Source organism: Maylandia zebra, linkage group LG23 (genome assembly GCF_041146795.1).
Source record: "Maylandia zebra isolate NMK-2024a linkage group LG23, Mzebra_GT3a, whole genome shotgun sequence".
Taxonomy (NCBI): Eukaryota; Metazoa; Chordata; class Actinopteri; order Cichliformes; family Cichlidae; genus Maylandia; species Maylandia zebra.
The window spans coordinates 7,385,081-7,407,503 of NC_135188.1; the positions used below are offsets into that span (position 1 = coordinate 7,385,081).

General features: G+C 39.2%; 2 protein-coding genes and 1 long non-coding RNA gene across 4 annotated transcripts in view; all 3 read right to left on the reverse strand.

The window, feature by feature from the left end:
• The window catches only part of LOC143415027 (uncharacterized), a 29,796-nt gene extending 28,539 nt beyond the window's left edge, over positions 1 to 1,257 (reverse strand). For both annotated transcript variants that reach the window (XR_013095633.1, XR_013095634.1), the window contains exon 1: positions 1,060 to 1,257. This is a non-coding gene — a long non-coding RNA (uncharacterized LOC143415027). The remainder of the gene's footprint in view (positions 1 to 1,059) is intronic.
• Positions 1,258 to 6,974: 5,717 nt separating this feature from the next.
• faslg (Fas ligand (TNF superfamily, member 6)) lies at positions 6,975 to 10,725 on the reverse strand. The gene is made up of 4 exons (XM_004557235.3): positions 8,670 to 10,725; positions 8,072 to 8,117; positions 7,922 to 7,984; positions 6,975 to 7,838 (listed from the first exon to the last, which is right to left on the reverse strand). Exons 1-4 carry the CDS (start codon positions 8,967 to 8,969, stop codon positions 7,420 to 7,422), a joined length of 828 nt encoding a protein of 275 aa, XP_004557292.2. The 5' UTR covers positions 8,970 to 10,725; the 3' UTR covers positions 6,975 to 7,419.
• Positions 10,726 to 10,855: 130 nt separating this feature from the next.
• Positions 10,856 to 16,607, reverse strand: si:dkey-86e18.1 (uncharacterized). The gene is made up of 5 exons (XM_004557234.3): positions 16,451 to 16,607; positions 15,399 to 15,439; positions 15,230 to 15,304; positions 14,957 to 15,146; positions 10,856 to 11,393 (listed from the first exon to the last, which is right to left on the reverse strand). The coding sequence occupies exons 1-5, from the start codon at positions 16,515 to 16,517 to the stop codon at positions 10,906 to 10,908; spliced, it is 861 nt and encodes a 286-aa protein (XP_004557291.1). The 5' UTR covers positions 16,518 to 16,607; the 3' UTR covers positions 10,856 to 10,905.
• Between the last annotated feature and the right edge of the window lie 5,816 nt (positions 16,608 to 22,423).

Consider the following 22,423-nt stretch of genomic DNA (forward strand, 5'->3'; position numbering starts at 1 on the left):
TACTTCAATGTATTGTTGTGTTCTTTTCGCCGCAAAATTATACGTAGTTTAAACATGATTTTCACTTGGTTGCACGGTCGGTTTGAAGTTTGGTGACTTCATAGTTTCGTGCAAACATCTGCCCACCTGTGGCTGAAGATGAATTACAATCAGTGCCATGATGTGCTTTTTGATAGAGCCAGTAAAGGGCGCCAAAGTACTACTGTTTGGATTTAATGTGAATCAACCTCTATGTTCAGGAGTAACATCATTACAAGCACCGATATTAATATTCGCCTTAACCCCGAAGAAAATGATTTAGTTCGCCGAAACAGTGTAGTGAGAAAAAATAAAGTGAGCCGTAGCCTTTCACTTCTTGTCACAGCTTCAGCCAAATGATGGTGCCAGGCACATGACTCAGTGGCTGTGTGACTTATTTACAGTAACACAACAGAATAGCAAAAGTTTAGAACAACTGAATATCTGTTCTCAAGATCTAGCCTTTTTTTCTTTTAGTATTAATCCGCTATTATTTATTCATTTTGCTTTGCAAACCCAAAATCTTCTTATTCCGGCTGCTCCCTTTAGGGGTCGCTAAAGTGGAGCTCTAGCTGAGATCCTCCTCTGCAACACCAAACCGAAGGGAGACAAGCCATGCCTCCCTTCACTAAACCTCCCCTGTTGTGTTTTCCTCTTACCTGTGTATCCACCATCTCTCCTTTTCACATTTCCACACCATCTAACCGAGCCTGTCGAACTTTATCAACCTGTGTGTGTATATGTAGTAGTCAGTCTTTTTCTAATGGATGTTTATTTTTTGCTTTTAAACCACTTTAGCTTCAGACACACACTCAAGCTCTCCTTTTCACACAGCGTGTTTAATCTATGTCTCCAAACGCGTCAGTTCCTACAGCTATTTAATGGTGAATCACATTCACCGTAGGCTGCGCCTTTCAGTTTCAGTTTCCTTACCAGCTAACGTAGAAGTCTTTTTTCTTAAATCTGATGAGTGTTTAGTCCAATTACTGGCTGCTACACCGCCGAACAGACATCGGGAAAGGTTTATTCCTGCAGGCCTACCTTTGATGACTGCAGCTCTGTCAAGGCCACGTGCTGCCAAAATAACTGGTTTATCCAAACTGCTGCTTGAGGCTTCGGACGAGGACCTTTGTGATGACTTTGTCTGTTGATGACTCTTACGGTGACAAACTGTTTGTGCATCAAAGCTGGAACACGTCTCACGTGTAAGCTAAACCTTCCTGCAGCCGCTTTGAAGTCACAGCTACGTGGTTTTGCTTTGTCTTTCAGCCTGATAGATGTGAAACCTTATGAAGACTCCTTTGATCTTCCTCAGTCTGATTTTTTTTTTTTAGATGAGTCCATTGCTGAAGTGATCTGTCTTACAAGTACTGAAGGGTAAATTAAGACATAAGCACATAAATAACCTCATTATGATTTGGGGAAATGCTCTTGTTTGAGTCTGATTGCTACAGGGGTGTGTGTTATTTCTTTTAACCAATCTGGACGCTGCTGTGTAACTATGAGATCAAACTTTATTTGATTGCCTTCCTTACTCTATTAAAAACAAAACCCCCTGCAGTTTACTGAATATCAAGCCTGTGGCCAGAGCCGTGGGTTAACCCCTTGAAGTTAGGGGAACTGAAATAAGTGTCTCTGTATTTGTTCTTGTCTGGTGTGTAAAACAGGCAAAACTTAAATTACCTGCCCCACACACTCGAGAAACGTATATCATTACTGTGCCAAAAAGGTGATCCACTGCCAAAAAGTGATTTCCGGTATTTGCCAAAAACTGATTGCCTGTATTTAGAATGCTATAAATGAATTGTTGGCCTATAATATGTGAAGCATATGCCAAATGTATCCCTATAATAATTCATAATATCAATTCATCTTGAGCCACAAACAGCATTCCTGTCACAGGGTAGAAGCCACAATCAAACTTATATACAGTCAAGCGCATAATTATTCATACCCCTGGCAAATTTTGACTTAAAGTTACTTTTATTCAACCAGCAAGTTTTGTTTTGGGGTTTTTGTTTTTACTGGAAATTACACAGGCGTCTCCCCAAAAAATAATAAGACAATGTACAAAAAGCATCATTGTGGAAAAAATATTTCTCAGCTTTTATTTATATTTTAGCAAAAAGTGTCATGTCCAGAATTATTCATACCATTCTTAATAATCAGTTGAAAAGCCTTTATTGGCATTACAGCAATCAAACGCTTCCTATAATTGGAGACCAGCTTTTTGTGTGTCTCCACAGGTATTTTTGCCCATTCATCTTTAGCGATGAGCTGCAAATCTTTCAGGTTGAAGGGTCTTCTTGCCATCACCCTGATCTTTGGCTCCCTTCACAGAATCTCAATTGGATTCAAGTCAGGACTCTGGCTGGGTCACTGCAAAACATGAATGTTTTTGTCTGCTAACCATTTCTTCACCACTTTTGCTGTGTGTTCTGGGTTGATGTCACGCTGAAATGTCCACTGGTGCCCAAGGCCAAGTTTCTCCGCAGACTGCCTGATTTTGTTGTTGCGAATCTTCATGTATTGCTCTTTTTGCATGGTGCCGTTTACTGTGATTAGGTTCCATGGTCCATTGGCTGAAAAACACCCCAAACGCATTAGGTTACCACCACCGTGTTTAACAGTGGGGATGGTGTTCTTAGGGTTGAAGGCTTCTCCTTTTTTACGCCAAATGAAGGAAACATCATTGTGACCAACCAATTCAATTTCTGTTTCATCTGACGTAGGCTGCCGGGGATTCCCATGCATTGAGTTTTTCCTTTCCAGTCACCTTTCTCACTCACTATGTGTTAATAGACCTCGCTGCATTGAATCATATCTGTTATTAACCTCTGTCTCTCTTCCACAGCATGTCTTTTATCCTGTCTTCCTTCTCTCACCCCAACCGGTCGCGGCAGATGGCCGCCCCTCCCTGAGCCTGGTTCTGCCGGAGGTTTCTTCCTTCCTTTTCCTTCCCACTGTCGCCAAAGTGCTTGCTCATAGGGGGTCATATGATTGTTGGGTTTTTCTCTGTATCGATGAAGCGCCTTGAGGCGACTTTTGTTGTGATTTGGCGCTATATAAATAAAATTGAATTGAATTGAATTGACCATAACACAGAAGACCACAAGTCTTCTTCTTTGTCCAGATGAGCATTTGCAAAGGCCAAGCAAGCTTTTGTGTGCCTTATCTGGAGAAGTGGCGCCCTCTGTGGAACACAGCAGTGTGCAGTGTCCGTTGGACTGTCTGCCTTGAGACATTGCCACCAGCAGAGCCCAGATTCACCAGGATGGCCTTGGTGGTGATCCTTGGATTCTTTTTCACCTCTTTCACTATCCTCCTGGCCAGCACAGGTGTCACTTTTGGCTTCTGACCACGTCCTCTGAGATTTTCCACAGTGCAGAACATTTTGCATTTTTTAATAATACTTTGCACTGTAGCCACTGGAACTTGAAAACATTTAGATATGGCCTTGTAGCCCTTTCCTGACTTGTGAGCAGCCACATTGTGCAGCCGCAGGTCCTCACTGAGTTCCTTTGTCTTAGCCATGTCTGTCCACAAACCAACTGCAGAGAGCTGCTGTTTTTCACCTGTTGAGTTGATTAAAACAGTGATTCTCAATTAACCAGGGTACTTAGGATGCTTTAGAACAGCTTGGACTATTTGGAATGATATAGAACTTTGAATTTTCCCAGAGACTGTGACAGTTTGTGAAGCATATGAATAATTCTGGACATGACACTTTTTGCTCAAATGTAAATAAAAGCTAGGAAATTTTTTTCCCCCATAATAATGCCTCTTGTACATCATCTTATTATCTTTTGGGCGACACCTGTGTCATTTCCAGTCAACAAAAAAAAAAAAAAATGCTGGTTGCATAAAAGTAACTTTAAGTTAAAATTTGAATAATTATGAGCGTGACTGTATCCTTTATTTACCCAGTTAAATAAAGTCTTGTTGACATCAAAAATGTAGTTTTGAAATGTCCAAGACATTAACAGAGATTGCAGCTAATATAACATCATAATTCTATAAAGATATTTTAAGTGACCAAAAGGGACTGGATTGATTATAGTGAAGGTACAATAATGCAGTCATAAAGATACCTCTTTCATAATTTCTTTATTTTATATAGAAATTTATTTATAAATCCTGTTCACTATAGTCTATTTACTAATATAAGTAGACAAAACACATATTAAAAAAACACATTAAAACAATTGAAATCACTTTTTGCCCGGCTTACACACATTATTCTAACACAGGTGCGACCTGGCCCTCAGAAGTTTAGGAGATAAATATCCTGAAATATCCAGAGAGGCACCAGCTTGTTCAAAATGTCTGTAAGGACATTCATCAGGGACGGTGTGTGAATCTCTTTTGTGTCATGGTGGTCGATAACCATGTTTTTAATCCCAAATTAGAGAATGATACTCAGATGAGGGGAAAATTCCAAGAATTTCCAGGGGGATGAAGGTCATTAATCTGATGCTTTTCTAACCTTGTAGTTGGTCTTTAGCATGTAACGTCATTTGAATCAGATGTTGTACACCATAGGACGTGTTTCAGCATCTTTATCTACAGTACTATTGTTTTCACTTTTGCACGGGTCTTGTGATGTCTGCCTTTTGCGACAGGGGGTGCTGCAGACCCCCGCCTCCCTCCTTTTTGGGTTCTTGCATGTGGCACTAAAAATATGATGAAGTGTGCAATTTGAAAAAGGTTCTTAGGCTTTGGAAACAGGGGCAGTTGGCAACACAAATGGTAAGGCGGCGAATTGAAGCTTTAATGAAGTGATGTATCAGGCAGCAATTACTCACACATTTAAATTCACTTGATGAATAAGATCTCGGTTTTTTTAAATTTGTTTTTATCACTATGATCATGGGTTTTAGAGCATCACCCTAACGTATGAGACTTATACATTAAAAAAAGAAACTCAAAATCACACCTTTGCGTATTTGTTAAACGTACCACTCCAAAACCATGCCCACTACAATAAAAACTCCACTCATCTCAAGACTCTGGAACTGCAGAGAACAGTGAGGTTGATGGTGATAACGTGAGAAGGTCGGTGTGATGCTTTGCATTCCATCTGAAACTCAGTCGGATACTCAGTGTTGTCAAGTGGGCAGAGCTTGGTTGGAAAAAGGTGATGACAATGGGTATTTTCCTATTTAATCATTAAAACAAACCTCAGTATTTAGAGTCCTTGTTACTTGCATAAATACATCTCAACGTACAAGTTCAATTACTATGAAGCTGTTCTGTGAGTTGGCTCCTAAAATATTTCTATATTGACCAGAATTCTTTCCTTACTTCACATCAGCTTTGGTAAAACCTTTGGCACAGAGAGTGTAACTTCGATCCTTTGATCTCTTGCACTTATTTGGAAAACACTACCACCGTCACTACTACTATGCATAAGAAAAGTAGAACAGAGCGACAGTGCGCGAGAATTCATAATAGCAAAAAATAAACCAGAGACTCTGTATGGGTGGCAAATAAATTTTTAATCTTTCTAGTCATCTACTTGACTTTAATTTTCAACATGTTTGTGTCAGCCTCTTTGGTGGATCTAAAAGCCACAGGGGATGTTTTGCTCAGGCAGAGAGTAACCGCTTATCGCTTAGCTTGATCGTGTGATTGAGTTATACATATATCTATATATATATATATACAACACTCTTTTGCCACATACTATCTAATCTAGTTGTCAGACGTATAAGGTTGCGATTAAGTCTTACCGAGGAACTCATTTTAATGTGTGTTTTTGTTTGGCAACTTTTTACGCAAAGTTACAAAAGCTTAAACGTAAGGATTTCAGTTGCAGGGCCACCACAGTGAAATGTGTGTACAATAAAGATTGTGCAGTAATGCAATAATTTGGATTTGTTTTATAAAGTGCAGCAATTATATTCCTGTCTTCAGAGGTTTAGAGGGCTTTGGAGGCAAAAGCGAGACTTAGTATAGAGTATTGCTTTCAACAGCCAGTATCGAGATGATTATAAACAGTGAATATTGGAACAAGATGAAACCACAAGCCTAGACCAAGGCTTCACCAGACGGATTTATACCGATGAGTTAACGCTGAACACCTTCACAGCAGTGGTTTGAATAACGCTTTCTAGATAACTCTGTACAGCTGCATCTGGAGGAGAGGCCTCAGCAAAGTAGAACAGACGTGGTTCACTAAATGACGTTGAATTTGTTTAGCACAGCAAAAGAAACACAATTAAATGCACTTCACTTGCTCAACTGTAGACTTCCTTTAAGGACTGCACAGTGCATGAAAAATATGTTTCATTTTTGCTCTTACTGATCATTAAAGACTGTGAAAACAGTAACTGCTGAGATAGTTTAATCCAAATTATGATGTTTTAAAGGATTAGTCAGGTCTCATTCACAGTTGTACAAGTGTCTTTTAAGCACAAAGTCTTTCACATAAATCAGGATGCACGCATGCACGACCCTCGTGATAGTCTCACAGGAAGGAAACACGTCAACCCTGTTTCAGTTTTGTCCCTTCATTTGTGCCCAAGCTGCATTTTCTCACATCTACTAACATGTGTGTTTGTGGTGTACAGAAAAAGAACAGAGCAATGAGGGTGCTAAACTGAAAAAAAAAAAAAAAAAGTTGCAAAAATGCAAGTACAGATGCAGCGTGGTCTCTAAATCATCTATGAAACGATTAGCAGGAAAAGGAGCTTTTAATGACTGGCTGGTTTTCAGGCTCCTTTTCAGATTTAACTGAAAGCTTTAAAGAAAATCTCCTGAAGTGTTAAACTGATGCTGAATCTGAGTGGAACATATGGAAATGAGGGTCATTATCAGTAGTAAATTCAGGTTGGTGTCTTCATGTGAATACTTTCCAGTGGTCATACTCAAAACTCATGTAGGTGTTCCTCATAAGACAGACTCCTCACACACCAGATGTCAAATGGAAATACTTTATTTATTAACAAATGTTTGCTCTTTCGTCTCCTGTTGAAAGAAAATAGGAGTATATACTTTATCTGTATATACTTTTAAACTTAAGCATAACAACATTAGTTTTATAGACAAATATTTAGATCAAAACCAAAATAAATACTTAGAAAATGCTGAAATTAAATCAGAACTTTAGTGTCAAGTGACTCCCCCATTATCAACAAAACACACAATACTTCTTTCTGCATGTGGTTAATTTAATGTCACTGCCTTTTTTAAGGTGCCATTCACGAGAATGTGCACTATTTCCCTGTTTTTACCTTCAAAGATCATATTATGCAGAGTGCAGTTATTGTGTATGATAGAAATAACATTCGATATATCAGTCAAATAAAGTAATGAGTAAGTTTCACTTCTGCCTGAGTTGTTTACATTCAGTTGCGTACAATTTCAATATAGGACACAATGCCCAACACCCCGGATTCTTTAGATTTTGTATAGACCAAAGAAGTTGCCATAATGCGAGTGACTAAGATATCTTGGGTGGGATACATTCACATAAACTCTGTCATATTTTTCCAAGTGCTCGACCGAGCCGAGGTAACTCTCTGTGGTCCACGAGTAGCTCGTCTGCTGAGGGCAGAAGCCCCCCCTGTGGGCTTTCATCAAAGTCCGAGGTCGGGTATCTGTTGCTCTCCTCACAAACACAGTGTGATCAAATGAGGATATACGTGAGCATTCCTTAAAGATCAACTCAACCCGTGAGTAAATGTGGTAGAATCCGGTCTCATTGACCTGCAGAGCACCATCTGCAGTGAGATAAGCCACTGCTCCGGAGATGAATGCCCGACTCGCCCTTGAATCCCATCTTAAAGTCATAGGGTATTCTGTTTTCTCAATTCGCCCTGCCAAATGAAAGATCTGATGTTAACAAATGTGCAGTTTGTAACAATCAAAGAGCATGGCTTAAATTTAAAAAAAGACTTACCTATCACATGTGCTGCAGATCTTTTGCTTTTGTCCTGACCATTAAGGCCAGATTCATCAAGACCTGAAACAACACACAGATTAGAGTCACATCATCTTTTCTTATTCTTTAATGGGAAAAAAAAAAAGCTGTGTGATGAGAGAGGCCTACCGATTTGCTTCTGGGGTACACTAAACTCAGCCGCAGGTTGGTTCACCTTCAGTAAAACAAAAGTGACATAGAAGTCTCAATACCACATCATAGACGCTGTGTCTCAGTGCTTATTTCTAAAACTCGCAGAGAGAGGATATCCTGTCTCACTGGACTGGTGACCACAGATGGAACAATGAAGCCCTTGGTATGCCTTTTAAATGTCAAGGCACAGCTAAAGAATAACACATCTGTAAACAGTGCCAAACCGAAGTTAATTAATTAGTAAACTTTGCTGGTCTGCTAAACTTTCCAACTACTCTTCCATTCTCCCACCTTACACCTACCCATCACTCCCCCTCTATGCATGGGTGACAGTAGTCACCTTTTTCACTTTTGGTGCGTGTCACCAATTAACACATCTGAAAAACCAAAACCGAACATAAAGGAATGTTATTAAAATTATGTCTTTGCAAATGTTACTTACTCCCCTGCTTTGTTAAGAGTCATCACATCATTACTGTATCTCTTTCTTGATTGCACTAATCATTAGCTTATTAACTCACTGTAAGATCGTTGGATTTGTTCATTCTTATGAATTTTCCATGTTAGTCCTTACCTCTCCATCACTGTTCCTCAGTTGGTCCTCTATCCTGGAAATCTTAAAGGCTTCAAATCCCAGGGCTGCAAACACGAGCAGAAACAGAAAGAGCACGACCAATGCAAGCCCGGGGCTGATTCCCATGCAGCCCTTACTCTTCCCACGGCTCTTCATTCTCTCCTGGGCAGGCGGGAAGGACCAGCAGGGTATAAGACTTGGAGGCTGAGCAGAATCCTGCTGTCTTCCTCCTCCTCCTCCATCCACAAGAAACATTTGTGGAAATGGATAGTTCTGCTCAAAGTTCACGGTGCAGGCCATACCACTGATCTGTGATGTGTGACAGATATGTGCATCTATGTCCTCTGCAAAAAGGTGGTGTGTGCTTCTGTCTGAGCACCTCTGACTTAAAAGAAGCTGTCAAGGCATTCACCACCCACAACCCTCCCACGCATTGAAGAGAGCATGTCATTTTACATGAAAATTTTAACCACTGCTTATTTCCTCTGGGCTGTTTTGTTGTTTTGGGTTCGTTTGTGTTTTTCAAAATATTGCCATGTAACTTTTTATTTAAACTTTATCAAATAATTTGGTTTTTCTATGCTTCATAGGTCACCTATATGAGTGTACTGTGCAACTAAGTCTGAGAAGAAAGGAAGTTAGAGGTTTCAATTGACCCTCACCTCACTAACCACCTTACAAGTCACTTGAGACATGAAACTTTTTCACAAATTCCACAAAAGGAAAGATTGAGTAACTACAATCACCTGCACTGGATGTTAGAAAAGTGTAAAAAGTCTAGCTGCCCAGTTGACATAGTTCTGAGCTTCTTTACTGGCCTTTCTGGTTTGACAAACTGAAACTTGAAATTTGAACCAGAGAGAGATGTCGCACAAATCTGAATCGTTTTAGAGAATAAACACGTCATTGTCAAATGGTATTTTTCCTTTGATTTACTCTTAATGAGACACAGTCTGTTAGTAAACAGTGATACAGCAGTTTCAATAGCACACAGAGTATTCTTGGTGGGATGATTGTGCTGCCACATAAAAGAACGCACATCTCTGCACTGGCTTTCCTGCCGTCTGCTTGTGAAGACTTGACAGCAACGATACTTCAGAGGTGAGACTCAACCCCAACCAATACCTCAGAGATGGGCTTCCAGGAAAGCTGAGCACACACCGCTTCCCTCCCTGCTCAGTGCATTGTTAATAGCGTTGTGGTCTTACTGACATTTTGGGTTGGTTTCCTAGGATATGGAGCAAATGCGCCTGCCATCTCATAGTTGTGGGTGCAGCAGTTTCCATTACCTATTATCTTTCAATCACAAAATTCTGCTTACAAGCACAAGTAACCCCTATTAGTGGGCTCTTGGGACAAAAAAAAGTGTCTTTCGAGTTTCGACCTTGCAGCTGTGAGAGCTGCAAGACATTTAGAACTGCATCGAAGCAAACGATTTACATCAGCTGTGAATTTAACTAATAACGCCCATTGTCTAGATTCTGTAGTCTTTATCTTTTTTTGGTATTGGTATATTTTAATCAGTTCGGTGCAAGTCCTCAGTCCTGTCCTCAACTGTTTCATTTTTCCAAGTTCATGCAGAGACAGTGGGAACTCCACCATAAAGTGTGCAATAGGTTCGAAGTAAAATGGCAACTACGTCACACTTAACCATAAATTGCACAGACTGCATTTAGTCTACAAGCTGATGTATCTGTTTCCCAGAAGTGTCATGCTGAAAGCGGTCCTCGCAGCAACAGTAGCAACAGCTTTAGCAGCAAAGAATGGGTTAGGTGGGAGGGTGGGGTTTTGGGGTCTAACCAGGCCGTCTACGCGGCTGCTCCAGTTAATATAACCTGAAAGAGAAGACTAAAATGAATCACTGAATCAGCAAGTGACTCTATCAATTAGTTGTCTTCTCACACATTCTTCTTCTGTTGCATAATGGAAGTTGATGTGGTCAGGATGACTGACTTTGCTCAGAGGTGCCTGAAAATGACAATGAACTTCTCTACCTGAAATCAACGACATTACTCATCCTCTTTGGAAACATGCAATTTCCTTACACAGCAGGTTTTGTAACTTTGTCCTAAAATACTTCATAGTTTTCATAAATGAAGGTATTGTTATGACATTATATGACAAGAGACATTTATATGCTAATATAAACTTTGGATGGATGTGCTAAATGAACACAGGAGATGAAAGAGTTTTCAATAAACCATTGTATTATAAAATATGTAATATAAAAAACAAGTTATGTGTCAGAGTCATCATCAGAAGAAGAATAACAGTCTAGTCCCAAGACATGACCAGTCCTTTCCTCCATTGTCTCAATGTTGGATGACTTCCCAGGTATCCTCCCTGCTGCTCCACAGTTTGAGTTATTCTCTTGGAAGGCAGCTTTCTGCCCAACAGTCTCTGATACCCCATCTTTGCTTTTCTCTGAATATATTTGTCTTGAATGGGAATTATTAAGATTTGGCAAGCCACACTGCAGGATCCTGGCAAGACTCTGCGTTTGAGAGGAACTAGGCTGAACTGGTGTTCCTCTGAATGAAGCAGCAGCCACTGCCAGCCGAGTTTGATCAAAAGAAAGCGGCTGGTCCTGAACTGCGCACATGGCCTTTGAGGTTTCAGAGACCAGCTTAGTGGGTGCAAAACATCCTGCCATTCTGCTAATAAAGACACTTTCATTTTGCTGACTGCCATCGTTTTGTGAGTCACAGGTCCGAGGGTTTTTAACTGTAAATAAAAATGAACACACGTGAGATATATGTATGACCAATACCACTGTCTTAAAGCAACAACAAAACACACAATGTTAATTTCACAGGATAACAATTTGTGTTAAAGATGATTATGTTTTAATATAATTTTTTTACGCTACATCTGGCAATTTAAAAATTGTGTTGTTACTGATATAACTGTTTGTTCTAATTTTTATATTGTTATTTTTTTTCCAGGTGGTCTCAAAAATATTATAGAATATTTTACTGAGTATCAATATGAGAGATTGAAATGCATTATGTAGCATGAACGTAATGATGCATTAACCTTCTCTTTCATGGCGTGCATTTTTAATTTCTCTTTGCTATTTGGGCTGATTGGGACCTGATAAAAAAACAAAAAAACAAAACAAAGAACTGACTTTTTACCTGACTTTGCTCTACAAGGGCCTGATATCCACATGAGGACATTTGTTTTAAAATTTGATAGAACAGTGGCAGCATAATGTCCTTGTAGAGCCAAATTTAGTACTGTGGTCTAGACCAGCAGTCCCCAACCCCCGGGCCTCGGACCGGTACCGGGCCGTGAGAGTTGAGGCTCAGGTGTGAAATGTGCGGTTTTCAGGGTTTTTATCGGTTTTCAGCGTTATTTTGTTATCGTTTTGATCGTTAACTCGGTTTTCCTGGGTCTTTTCACGTGTGTTATGAATAAATCTTCTTTTTTTCAGTACCGGTACTAGTTTTATTTTGTTGTATTTATCCGCGACACATTAAAGACCGGTCCGTGAAAATATTGTCGGGCATAAACCGGTCCGTGGTGCAAAAAAGGTTGGAGGCCGCTGGTCTAGACAACCCAAAATGTGATGTCCACATATGTGGACACCAGGTCCTAGGAGGTTAATATTTACAAGGTAAACACCTTACATTAGTCAAATGTAATGTCAGCTCAAAATAAAAAAAAGATGTATATGCTAACTCACAGATTCTATATTGTTTAGTAAAGTCTTGTTACAAGGCCTTGCGTTACAGTTGTGGTCTGCAGTTTCCATCCAGTCATCATGAGCATGAATGTAAGGATAGTTGTAGGCTCTTCATGATTTCCTTGAATTGTTTTTTTTTTCCAGAGAAGATTAATTATGTAACATTAAAATTAAATGACTTTAAAAAACAGGAATTGGGGCGCAGAAGTTTAAATTATCACTTATTCTAATTATTATTATTGAATTTCTCTAATTCACACAAGATCAAAATTTAGGATGAAATATATAATTTGATAACTCTCGCTGGATGTTTTACCACTGTTCTTGGCAAAATTACTAGAGTTCATTTAAATTGGTTATTTTCATGTCACAGACCTGGTTATTCAATAGGATTGAGGCTGTGGCTTTGGCAAAGCCATTCCAGGATCTAAACACATCAAAAAACATGTGGACACTTGTGTCCATGTTTCAACCATTTGGCTGTTAAACTGAAGGGAAGTTGTAGAAGTTGAATGTAGTCCCCTTTCATTATATCGTCTACTTTGTGTAATGTACCTGTTAGGGATGGGTATCGAAAACCGGTTCTTGTTGAGAACCGGTTCCCACTGTTTCAATTCCTTGGAATCGTTTGCCATTTTTGCAAACGATTCCCTTATCGATTCCAGTCGCCCCGAATGACGTCACCACGTTGCGGAGCGTCATTTACCTGGCAGGAAACACGGCCCCTAAGCGGCTCAAACGCTCAAAAGTTTGATTATACTTTATGAGAACCGATGACAACAGGGCAACTTGCAAAGTAGATATTTCATTTAAGGGAGGAAACACTACGAATATGCAAAAGCATTTGCTCACAAAACACGCGATGACACGCGTTTTTAATTCCGCTCCGGACTCGTGACTCTCAACCCAGCAGCAGCGCTAACGTTTGCACGTCCTCTCCCGTTAATGCGGCAGGTAAATAATCAACTAACAGTGCATATTATGTTAGCGCAATCTGCCTTATTACAAGACCTGCCATTACTGTACATGTAGGTGACCATGATGAGAGAGACAGACAGAGTCTGGCTCAGATGCTGGCAGTTCTCGCTGCAGTCTACCGGTAGCGTCTCCTTTCAGGCCAGGATAGACTAATGTCACCGAGCAGTGTCTAAGTTTGTGGTCAAAGGCTTGCACCCATTTGCCACAGCACATGCCCCCGATTTTTGGTAAGTGAATGTGTTTAATTGTGGGCAGGGACATTACTGGATATTCTTGTGTAATTGCCAGAGAACAATTTATGTTATACTTTGTTATTGCTACAGAAGAATGTTGCAGCTTTAAGGCAGGGATGACTCCTGGAGTTGCTTTCTCACTGCATATGCTTTATTTCACAATCAGATCGATTCGATAACAAAAACATACAGCAGCTCCTCTCCTACTCCTAGCCCTTCGCTGCGGTGGAAAAAAGAACGACTTCAATCCCCTTCAAGGAACATACGTACAAAATAGTTTTCCTGATACACCAATGGGGCGTTCAATGCCATCTTGTAAATATGAGTACTCTGGCAGAGTAACAGTTCAAATGAAAAATACACCAGAACAAACAAGCAAACAAAAAAAGAAGTGTGGGGTACCTTTGAACCAATGAACAAAGTATAACAATTTATACTTTTTAACATAACCCGACCCCGTCAATATGTGATATGTCTCACAAGAATATTTATTTTATTATTTTACATTTACAATTTTTTTTCCTGGGGACCCTGTGACACCCCATTGAAGAGCCGTAGGCTGGATCTCTCAAGATCTCACTGTTGGGTTTGTAAGGCCATGTTACTCCTAAATTTCTATCTTGTTCAAAGAGAAGATATAAAACAAAGCTCTGAGCTAATCGACCTTAGTGTTCTCCTTTTTTAAAAAAAAAAAAAAAAAAGAATCGATAAGAGAATCGATAAAGAATCGAATCGTTAAACAGAATCGAAAATGGAATCGGAATCGTTAAAATCTTATCAATACCCATCCCTAGTACCTGTACCACTGACAGCAAAATGGCCCCACAGCTTCATGCTACCACCATTACCAGATTTACCTGAAGGTGCATATACTTTTGACCCTCTGAAAAGAAAATTCAAAAACTCATCCTGGAAAAAGAACTGTTCAAAGAAATCATGAAAAATTGCCATTCATGGTATTGATGGTACCATTCATTCCTCTTATTCATGCCCATGTTGAGTGTATACAAACAACTAAGTGTTTTCACCGTCAACATCTTGGAGTTTTGAAACCTGATGCCACGAGCTGGTGATGGATCTGAATGCGAAACTCAAAGAACACACTCACCAGCTCAGCTTGCCCTGGTCTATCCTGCTTTCTGAAACTAATAATGGCCATCATTTACAAATATTTTATTCAGTATGAACTAAAAGTAGCAAAGTTGTTACTTAGGAGTCACTTAAGCTTTAGCTTCACTTTTCAGACTTGGAAATTATGTATATGGTTTATCTTATTTCCACATTACACATTCAGACTGTATTTTTTGTGACATTCTAAGATGAAATATTCTCATAAGTCAAAAAGAAAAACTATTAGTTTCACTCAAAGCAGAAGATTAACTACTTACCAATTGCTGGAGAATCTTGCATATCTGCTCTTCGTTTGCAATAAGCTCGAGGAGTCCATGGCTTGTGTTTACAAGATGGATCAAGAACTCGTAGTTTGGCAATGAAGCGTTTGTACTCTTTCTCTAAGGCCTCAATGTGCAGCTGAAACTCTCCTATCTTCCTCTCCGGGTAATGAGAAAGTTGTGATTGCTGGAAAAACAACAAGAACTTGGTAAAGTATAAATAAATAAATAATAAAATAAACCCAATCTTGCTTTGTTACAAACACTCACCTGTAGATAATACTCAATTTCATTCTTGATGCTGGGGATCCACTTTTTCACAGCAGCAGCTGAATTAAGAGTAGACTGTGAAAGGAAATGGCTTGATGAAATTAGCCAGTTAAGTGAATTATGGTGACAATTTCATGACTTTTGTGTGTTTTGTTTGCTTCTTCATTACCAGCTTTGGTCGACGCTCGTGAATATCTCTGAGGCGTCCCTCTGTAAAGGAAAAGAAACCAGTGTAGCCAAAGTCCATCTAGAACATAAGTGAGCCCCCCAGCGAGGTGCAATACCATCTTAGATAAAGTGCACAAAGTGCCAGTGAATATCTTCATCAAAACATGGTCAAAGGTCACAAGGAAGATATTACTAATAACATAGATAAATTAACTAACGAACAAAAAAATCCTGCTAAATATTCTTTTCAGTAGCACAACAGTTACTTGCCTTGAGATTCTTAGCATAATGTTGCCTCTTATTAATTATTTTGTTTTCCTGCAGAATAGCCCGCAGGCCATATTTTATGTGTCTGTAATCTAGAAACATGTCTAACCACTCAGCCATCTTGGTCGACCTAAAGGCAGTTATTTGGGCAGTTATTCTGCAGCCTTATGAAAATGACCTTAAATTTCATTAGCCATCTGGGCATGAAATATTTATTTACAGATTCACTTGATGAAAATGCTTCTAGTATCATCCACCTAACTTTATAGATAGATATAGATAAAAGTTACTCCCCTCTTGTTTTATATCTGGGGAAGTTTCTGATTAAGAAGTACTTACTTGTCCCTACTGGGAAATCATCCACAATCACCTTAAAGCTTTTATGTAACAGTCATCTTACTCTTCTTTTTTCTATTTTCGAACATAACAACAGGTAAAAATGCAAACTTATATTTTAGTTGCTTTTGTCTCTGGTTATCTCTGGGTTTCAGAAGGGATCGCTTATGGTCGGATATGCGTTTTCACGTGGGCTAAAGCCTGTGTATTAAACCAAGTGAATATGTGAGAATGAGAGACAGTGGACAAATAATGCTATGTAGTCCAGCAAAACTCCTACTTTTTGAGCTTTGGTGAGTGTGTAAACTACAAGATTTCAATGTATGTTTTTAATTGGACTAGCAGCTGAGGGTTAGCACTACTGTAGTTAACAGGCAGAGCTAGCTGCCCCCAAAGCGGCTTGTTTTTATCAACTGAATGCATATCGCACTAAACGTATTACCCGCTTACCCTCTCTCTCTTTCTGGAGCCACAGTCTGTTCAGTCTGCCCTGCTGTTTTTCCTCATTTCTCGCCATTTCCACTTCGTCCACAAAAACCGCTGCGAATAAGGAAAAACAATATCACGTGACACACAACAGCCCTCACGTGATCTCAACCAACATAACGCGAGAGCAGCAGTTAAAATCGCAAAATACATGCAATCCCTCGTAAAACCAAACCCAAAATGTTTGTCTTGTGGTTCGTTGGTAAGCGAACGAAATGAAATGTAATATATGGGTTAAAGCGTGCAAACCAAGTGCATTTCTTTTTCTTTTTATTATTATTATATTATTATTTTTTTTAAATATTATTATTATTATATTTTTTAATCTATTACCTGCAAAGGAGCAGGAAATCCGAATATTCAAGCAGAATCTGTGTAGAAAATAGTGTACATAACAATCGCCCCTGTTACAGATTTATTACATGCAAAGTTGTTAGACATGATTAGATATGTTTTGTGCTGGATAATTATTTAAAAAAACAGACATTACTTAAAAATATCTAATAATACTTAAGTAGCTTTAAAAAGTTCGGGCGATTTAAAATATAATTAAGCTACTTAAATGTAGAATTGCACTTTTCATAATCACAGACGTTATACATATTCTTAAATGGAAATTATTCATTCATATATGTGCATATCAATTTAATGCAGCCGCTGATTAGTTTACTTACTCATGTACTGATGAGTAAATGTATCTATAACAATTAAGTTGACATATCTGCAACAAAATGTAAACAATCATTTATACTGTTTATTTTATTTCAAGCAACTAAGACGTTCAAATGAATTATATGGAGTAGAAAGAACAACATTTTCATCCAAAATATAGAACAGGGAAAGTAACAAAAAGCCCCTTTAAAAAAAGACAGTAGCGCAACATTGAAATACTAATATAAATTACATTAAACCTGTACTTCAGTAAGGTATTTGAGTAAATGTACGTTAAGTTACATTCCTAATCGCTGTCATTGATATCCAGTGACGTTTACCACTGTAAGATTAACAGCACTCTAGTCCAGCCTAGTCAAGCACAACAACTACTGGCAATATTTGGGTAACAAAATACATCCTCAAACATATTCTTTAAATTTGTTATTTACATATTTCTTCACAAGCCTTGACATGATAACAGTCTAGCCTATGGGTGTGCAATCTGCTCCATATATGGTGGCCTCCATAATGTTTAGGATAAAGTCACATTTCTATAGTTTTGCCTCTGAAGTGCAGATTTTCAAATGTAATTCAAGGGTTTTTACATAAATCGTGCATGAACCAGAATTACAGCCATTTTTATAAACAGTCCCCCATTTTCAGAGGCTCAAAATGAATAGGAAAATTGACTGACCAAGAGGTTTCATGGTCAAGTGAAACCTGTTTCACTGTTATTTCATGACAAACAAAGCAGACATACATCTCAGCAACACCAAAAGGCCAGAAAGATCACAGAAAACAGAGAAGTGAATAATTTTGTATTATAAATTATTTCCATAGTTAAGAATAACAGCTTTGCAATATCTAACCAAGTCCAGAACTGTCAAGAGACATAAACCATGAAAGGAAATACTGAGAGTGCAAACCACTGATTACACTCAGGAACATAAAGGTCACATTTGAGTTTTCCAAAAAACATCTAAAGACGCCTGCTTAGTTCTGTTTAAAAAAATTCTTTGGAAAGTTGAAACCAAGTTGAACTTGTGCCAGAATGGGAGGAGACAAATATGCTCATGAACCAAATTGCATTATCTTTCAAACATTGTGGACTTCAAGTAGTCATTGACTGCAAAGGGTTTTTTTTTTTATCCAAGTATTAAAAAGAGTCTATAGTTTTTACATTTATTTTAGTTTGTCCTATTAATTTTGAGCCTCTATAAATGGGGCACTGTGTATAAAAATGACTGTAAATCTTAAATGGTTCATACAAAAAAATTTAACACCTCGAATTAAAGTTGAACATCTGCACTTGAATCAAATATTGATTGTTTGATTTGAATTGAATTTGATTTAAAAGTTGTATCCAAACTTTATGGATGACACTCATTTGGGAGTTTTTTGGAACCTACATTGACTGAAAAATGGCAGTGTGCGGCCACTGAACCTATAGTTTAATTATAAATTTGTTTAAAAAAGGAGCCGTATCAGACTTGATGACTTTATAAAGCTTTTCAACATATTTTATTTACACTTTCCTCACAGTTGCTGTACACACAGTTAGATGCCGCTCTCCCGCTGCCAGCCACACAACTCCACAACAACAACGACATAGGACCCCAGTCAGTCTTTTAACCCGGCGAGGCGTGATTGCGGATGCCGTTGCAGATGCGTTCGCCTACCCTGTAGCGACACCGCCGACCACGACCCGCCACACGACACTTTCATCGCGCAGCTGGGGTGAAGAAATATAGAAATAAAAAGAAGAATCTGTGAATTCTTTCAGTGAATCAGATTATAGAACTAGTCCAGGCAGTAAAAATGCATTTAAGCTTTTACATTTCCAATATACCCACTTGATGAGACCTGATATTACCTAAACGTTAGGAAAATTTAGTCTAGTTCTTTGAGGACAGAGCAGTTGACCTCTATCTAATTTGCATTGATCTATATTTTGTGTTAGTAAACTTGTAAAACAGGAGCGATGTCATTTAGTTTTACCCAGTGTAGCAGATGGTGTGAGGGATAGCTGAGCAGTGGAAGCACAGATGAAAGGGCCTAAAGATAAAAGGCCAAAACTAAATACAGCAACTAGGAAAATCGTTCAGGCCCAGTTTATTAGTTTATTTTGATGACTACTAATGACGCTCAAGAGGAGTTGAAGTTCTTGCCTAAATAGTCCAGGAAGGACTCTTCCTATTCCTTGAGACCAAGTAACCATAAAGTAAAGTCCTGTGCATAAGTCTTGAGTCACATCTCTCTCTCTCTCTCTCTCTCTTTTTTTTTTATTAAAAAAAATTGTTTCCAATGATTCAGTTTTTCTTGTAAAATTTTCAAGTGCTCTTTTTATGTCTACTTTTCCCTCATTTTTGGCCCATTTTCAGATGATTTTTTTGGAACCACTTTACATTGACCTTTGGGTCATTCATCATGAACAATGCACATAACTCAAGGGATGAACCAGTGTTGTGTCTACACATAATAGAAAACCTAGTAAAGAATCAATTTTCAATTGTATGATTTGCCACTCTTTTTTTTTTTTTTAGCAATTAGACTCTATATGGAATCCTTACGTTGGGTGAGTGCTGAGTGTTTGTATATGTGTGCATGAGGGTGGGAATGCATGTTTGTGTCTGTGTGTGCCTGTTTGTCTGTGTCTATATGTCAGGTCGGGTCTTAGACTCCACCTCTCTGGGAACTCCCAGGCCCTCCAAGGCCTATCTCCCCTCACCACACTCCCTGCTGGTGACTGATGCCCTCAGGGGTCGGTGTGTTGGTGGTTCTTGGTGTCCGGGGCTGGGCACTCAGGTATGTACCAGCTCACTCCCGGTGGCTACCTGGCGGGGCCTGGCGCCTGTTGCTCGGTCAGGCCTCCTCCGGGGTGCGGGGGGCCCTCGGGCCTCCGGCCTCTGGGCCTGCGGCTCGGTTCACTCTGGCACAGCTGGCTGCCGGCAGAGCCGGCGGGCACGCCAGTGCAGCCCCCTCTAGCTTCTGCTCGGTGGCTACTGGGTTACACCTCGTCTGGGGATCCTCAGCCCTTCCCATGAGGGTGGCACGGATGCCCCTCCGGTGGTCCTTCTTGGGCTCTCGCACTCTGAGGCCTCTGGATGTCTGGGGCCTGGATCTCCTCCATGCCTGCTTCATGCCCTAGGGGACGGGGCTATGGCTCGCTACATCCTCTTGCAGACCATTACATGTGGAAACCATTTGAATACAAGCGCACAGGTATGCACACGGGTGTTCACTGCTCGTAGACTTAAATTACACCTTTCTTGGCTGCTACTTCAAAGCACATTGTGCGCTGTCTGTCCTGCGTGCTGCACAACAACATTGAATATTTAGTATTTACTGCTGTTTACACTTAGCTAGATTAATGCGATGGTGTTGTGTTTAGTATATTGCTTTGTTTTTTTTTTTACTTGTTCTCTATTCTTCTTCTCTCAACAGGTGATCCAGGAGATTTTTTTTCTCCCCCCCCTTTCTCACTGTCCCTCTCCCCTTCTGTTTTTCTTTTCCTTCCTCTTTCTTTCTCCCTTTCCTATCCCTCACTCATGTCTGTCCCATCTGTAACATCTGAAAATAAAATATAATAAATAATAAAAACAAAGGTCGATCAAATGGACCAATACGGCAATGCCACGATGATCCATTTGGCAAAATAAATCCATTGGGTATCCTTGTTGGTCTTCAGACAACAATTCTGATGGCTAAAGAACCAAATGGGACAGGCAAAAAAAAAAAAAAAAAAAAGACTATATGGAATTATTGTTGATCGTCAGATCAGTCTTTTGACCTTGAAGGAGAGGTCAAAGGTTAAATGGAACACAAGCTTTTACATTTGATGTTGTACTTTCTATATGTTAATATTGTGATGTGAGAGTGGCTATAAAACTGACATTTTCTGAATCTCTGAAAAAATCTCTAAAGAGTATACTGATTTAATTGTGTTTTTGTTTTTTTTTGGACACATTTTCAGTGAATTATTTTAGTTCACTAGTTCCAGGAGGTCAAAGTTCAGACTTGTGATGTCATCAGTAAGTGCAAGAAGGAAAAAAGTAAACAGCGTGTGGAACGTGACAGCATGGGTTGCTGATGATATGCTATGCTGCCTGTAAACTCCAAACCTGAACTGAGGAAAATAAAGTTGCCAAAAGGAGAACGGAGCCATGTCTGTCTGAGGGTGCAACATTAACAATACGCATCACACTTGTGAATGTGAGAACTGAGAAACTTCACAGACATCTTGTGACTTAAAAGGCTTTTTGTAAAATTTCAACCAACAAATCATTAAGTTGACCTTGCAGACTCCGGTGGATGTAAGCCAAGTTTTAATGGATTGTTAACACAACCCCACTATAAACACCCAAAAAGTTTAATCACAGTTCACTCAAATCTATCTTGTTTATAGATGGAATGATGACACGCATTTGTGCTCACATGCCTGCAAGCATACGAGCACACATGCATGCAATAAACGCTATCAAAAACATAACCACTCAGCAGAGATAAAAATCCAGCAAAGATCTGACATGAGTCCCGAGAGCTGCATCTGGCTGTTTCATACGGTAAAACATAACCATACAGCAGGGGAAAAAAGCTGCATCTGGCGCTTCAGTTGAACCATCTACACTTTGCCAAGCCTAATCAGACCTCATCATGCGCTTAGTGGAAGAGCAGCTGTCAAAAAACATTCTTGAAGAAGAGAAACAGGGACAAAAGCTCAGGTGTGCAATATTAAACACAGAATGAGCTAAAAATCACTGGCAAAAAATACTGTCAAATTGAATCCTTATATAATTTGTCATAATTCTATTACTTAACACCAAATAATACAATACATTTTTATGATGAATATTTTAGCATTGTCCTACGATATTTTTGACCCTTGATGGAAAAAAGTACATTTTACACACTTTAACAGTTGTTAGTGCGAAGTTTCGTTGACATTTCTTATTCATATAACAGCGTTGGAAAAGTAACAGTTAGCCTGATGAGAAGGAAGCGCACATTTTTCCTGTTGTCATTAAACCTCAAAAAAAAAAAAAAAAATCCCACCCTAGTGCTAATAGGTCTTCAGGGGTTTTGCTGCCAGGACCACAATCACACAGGAAGATCTAAATGACGGTAAATGCAGATAATAATCACCGCTGCACAATCATCTACAACATTTTGCAGCTATACCAAGCTTTTGTAAAGCATTTAAATGCATCAAAATCTGTGTGAGTGAAAGATAATCTAGTGTGTGAAATTACTGTTCTTAGAATTTTCAGGTATTTGTATTTTACT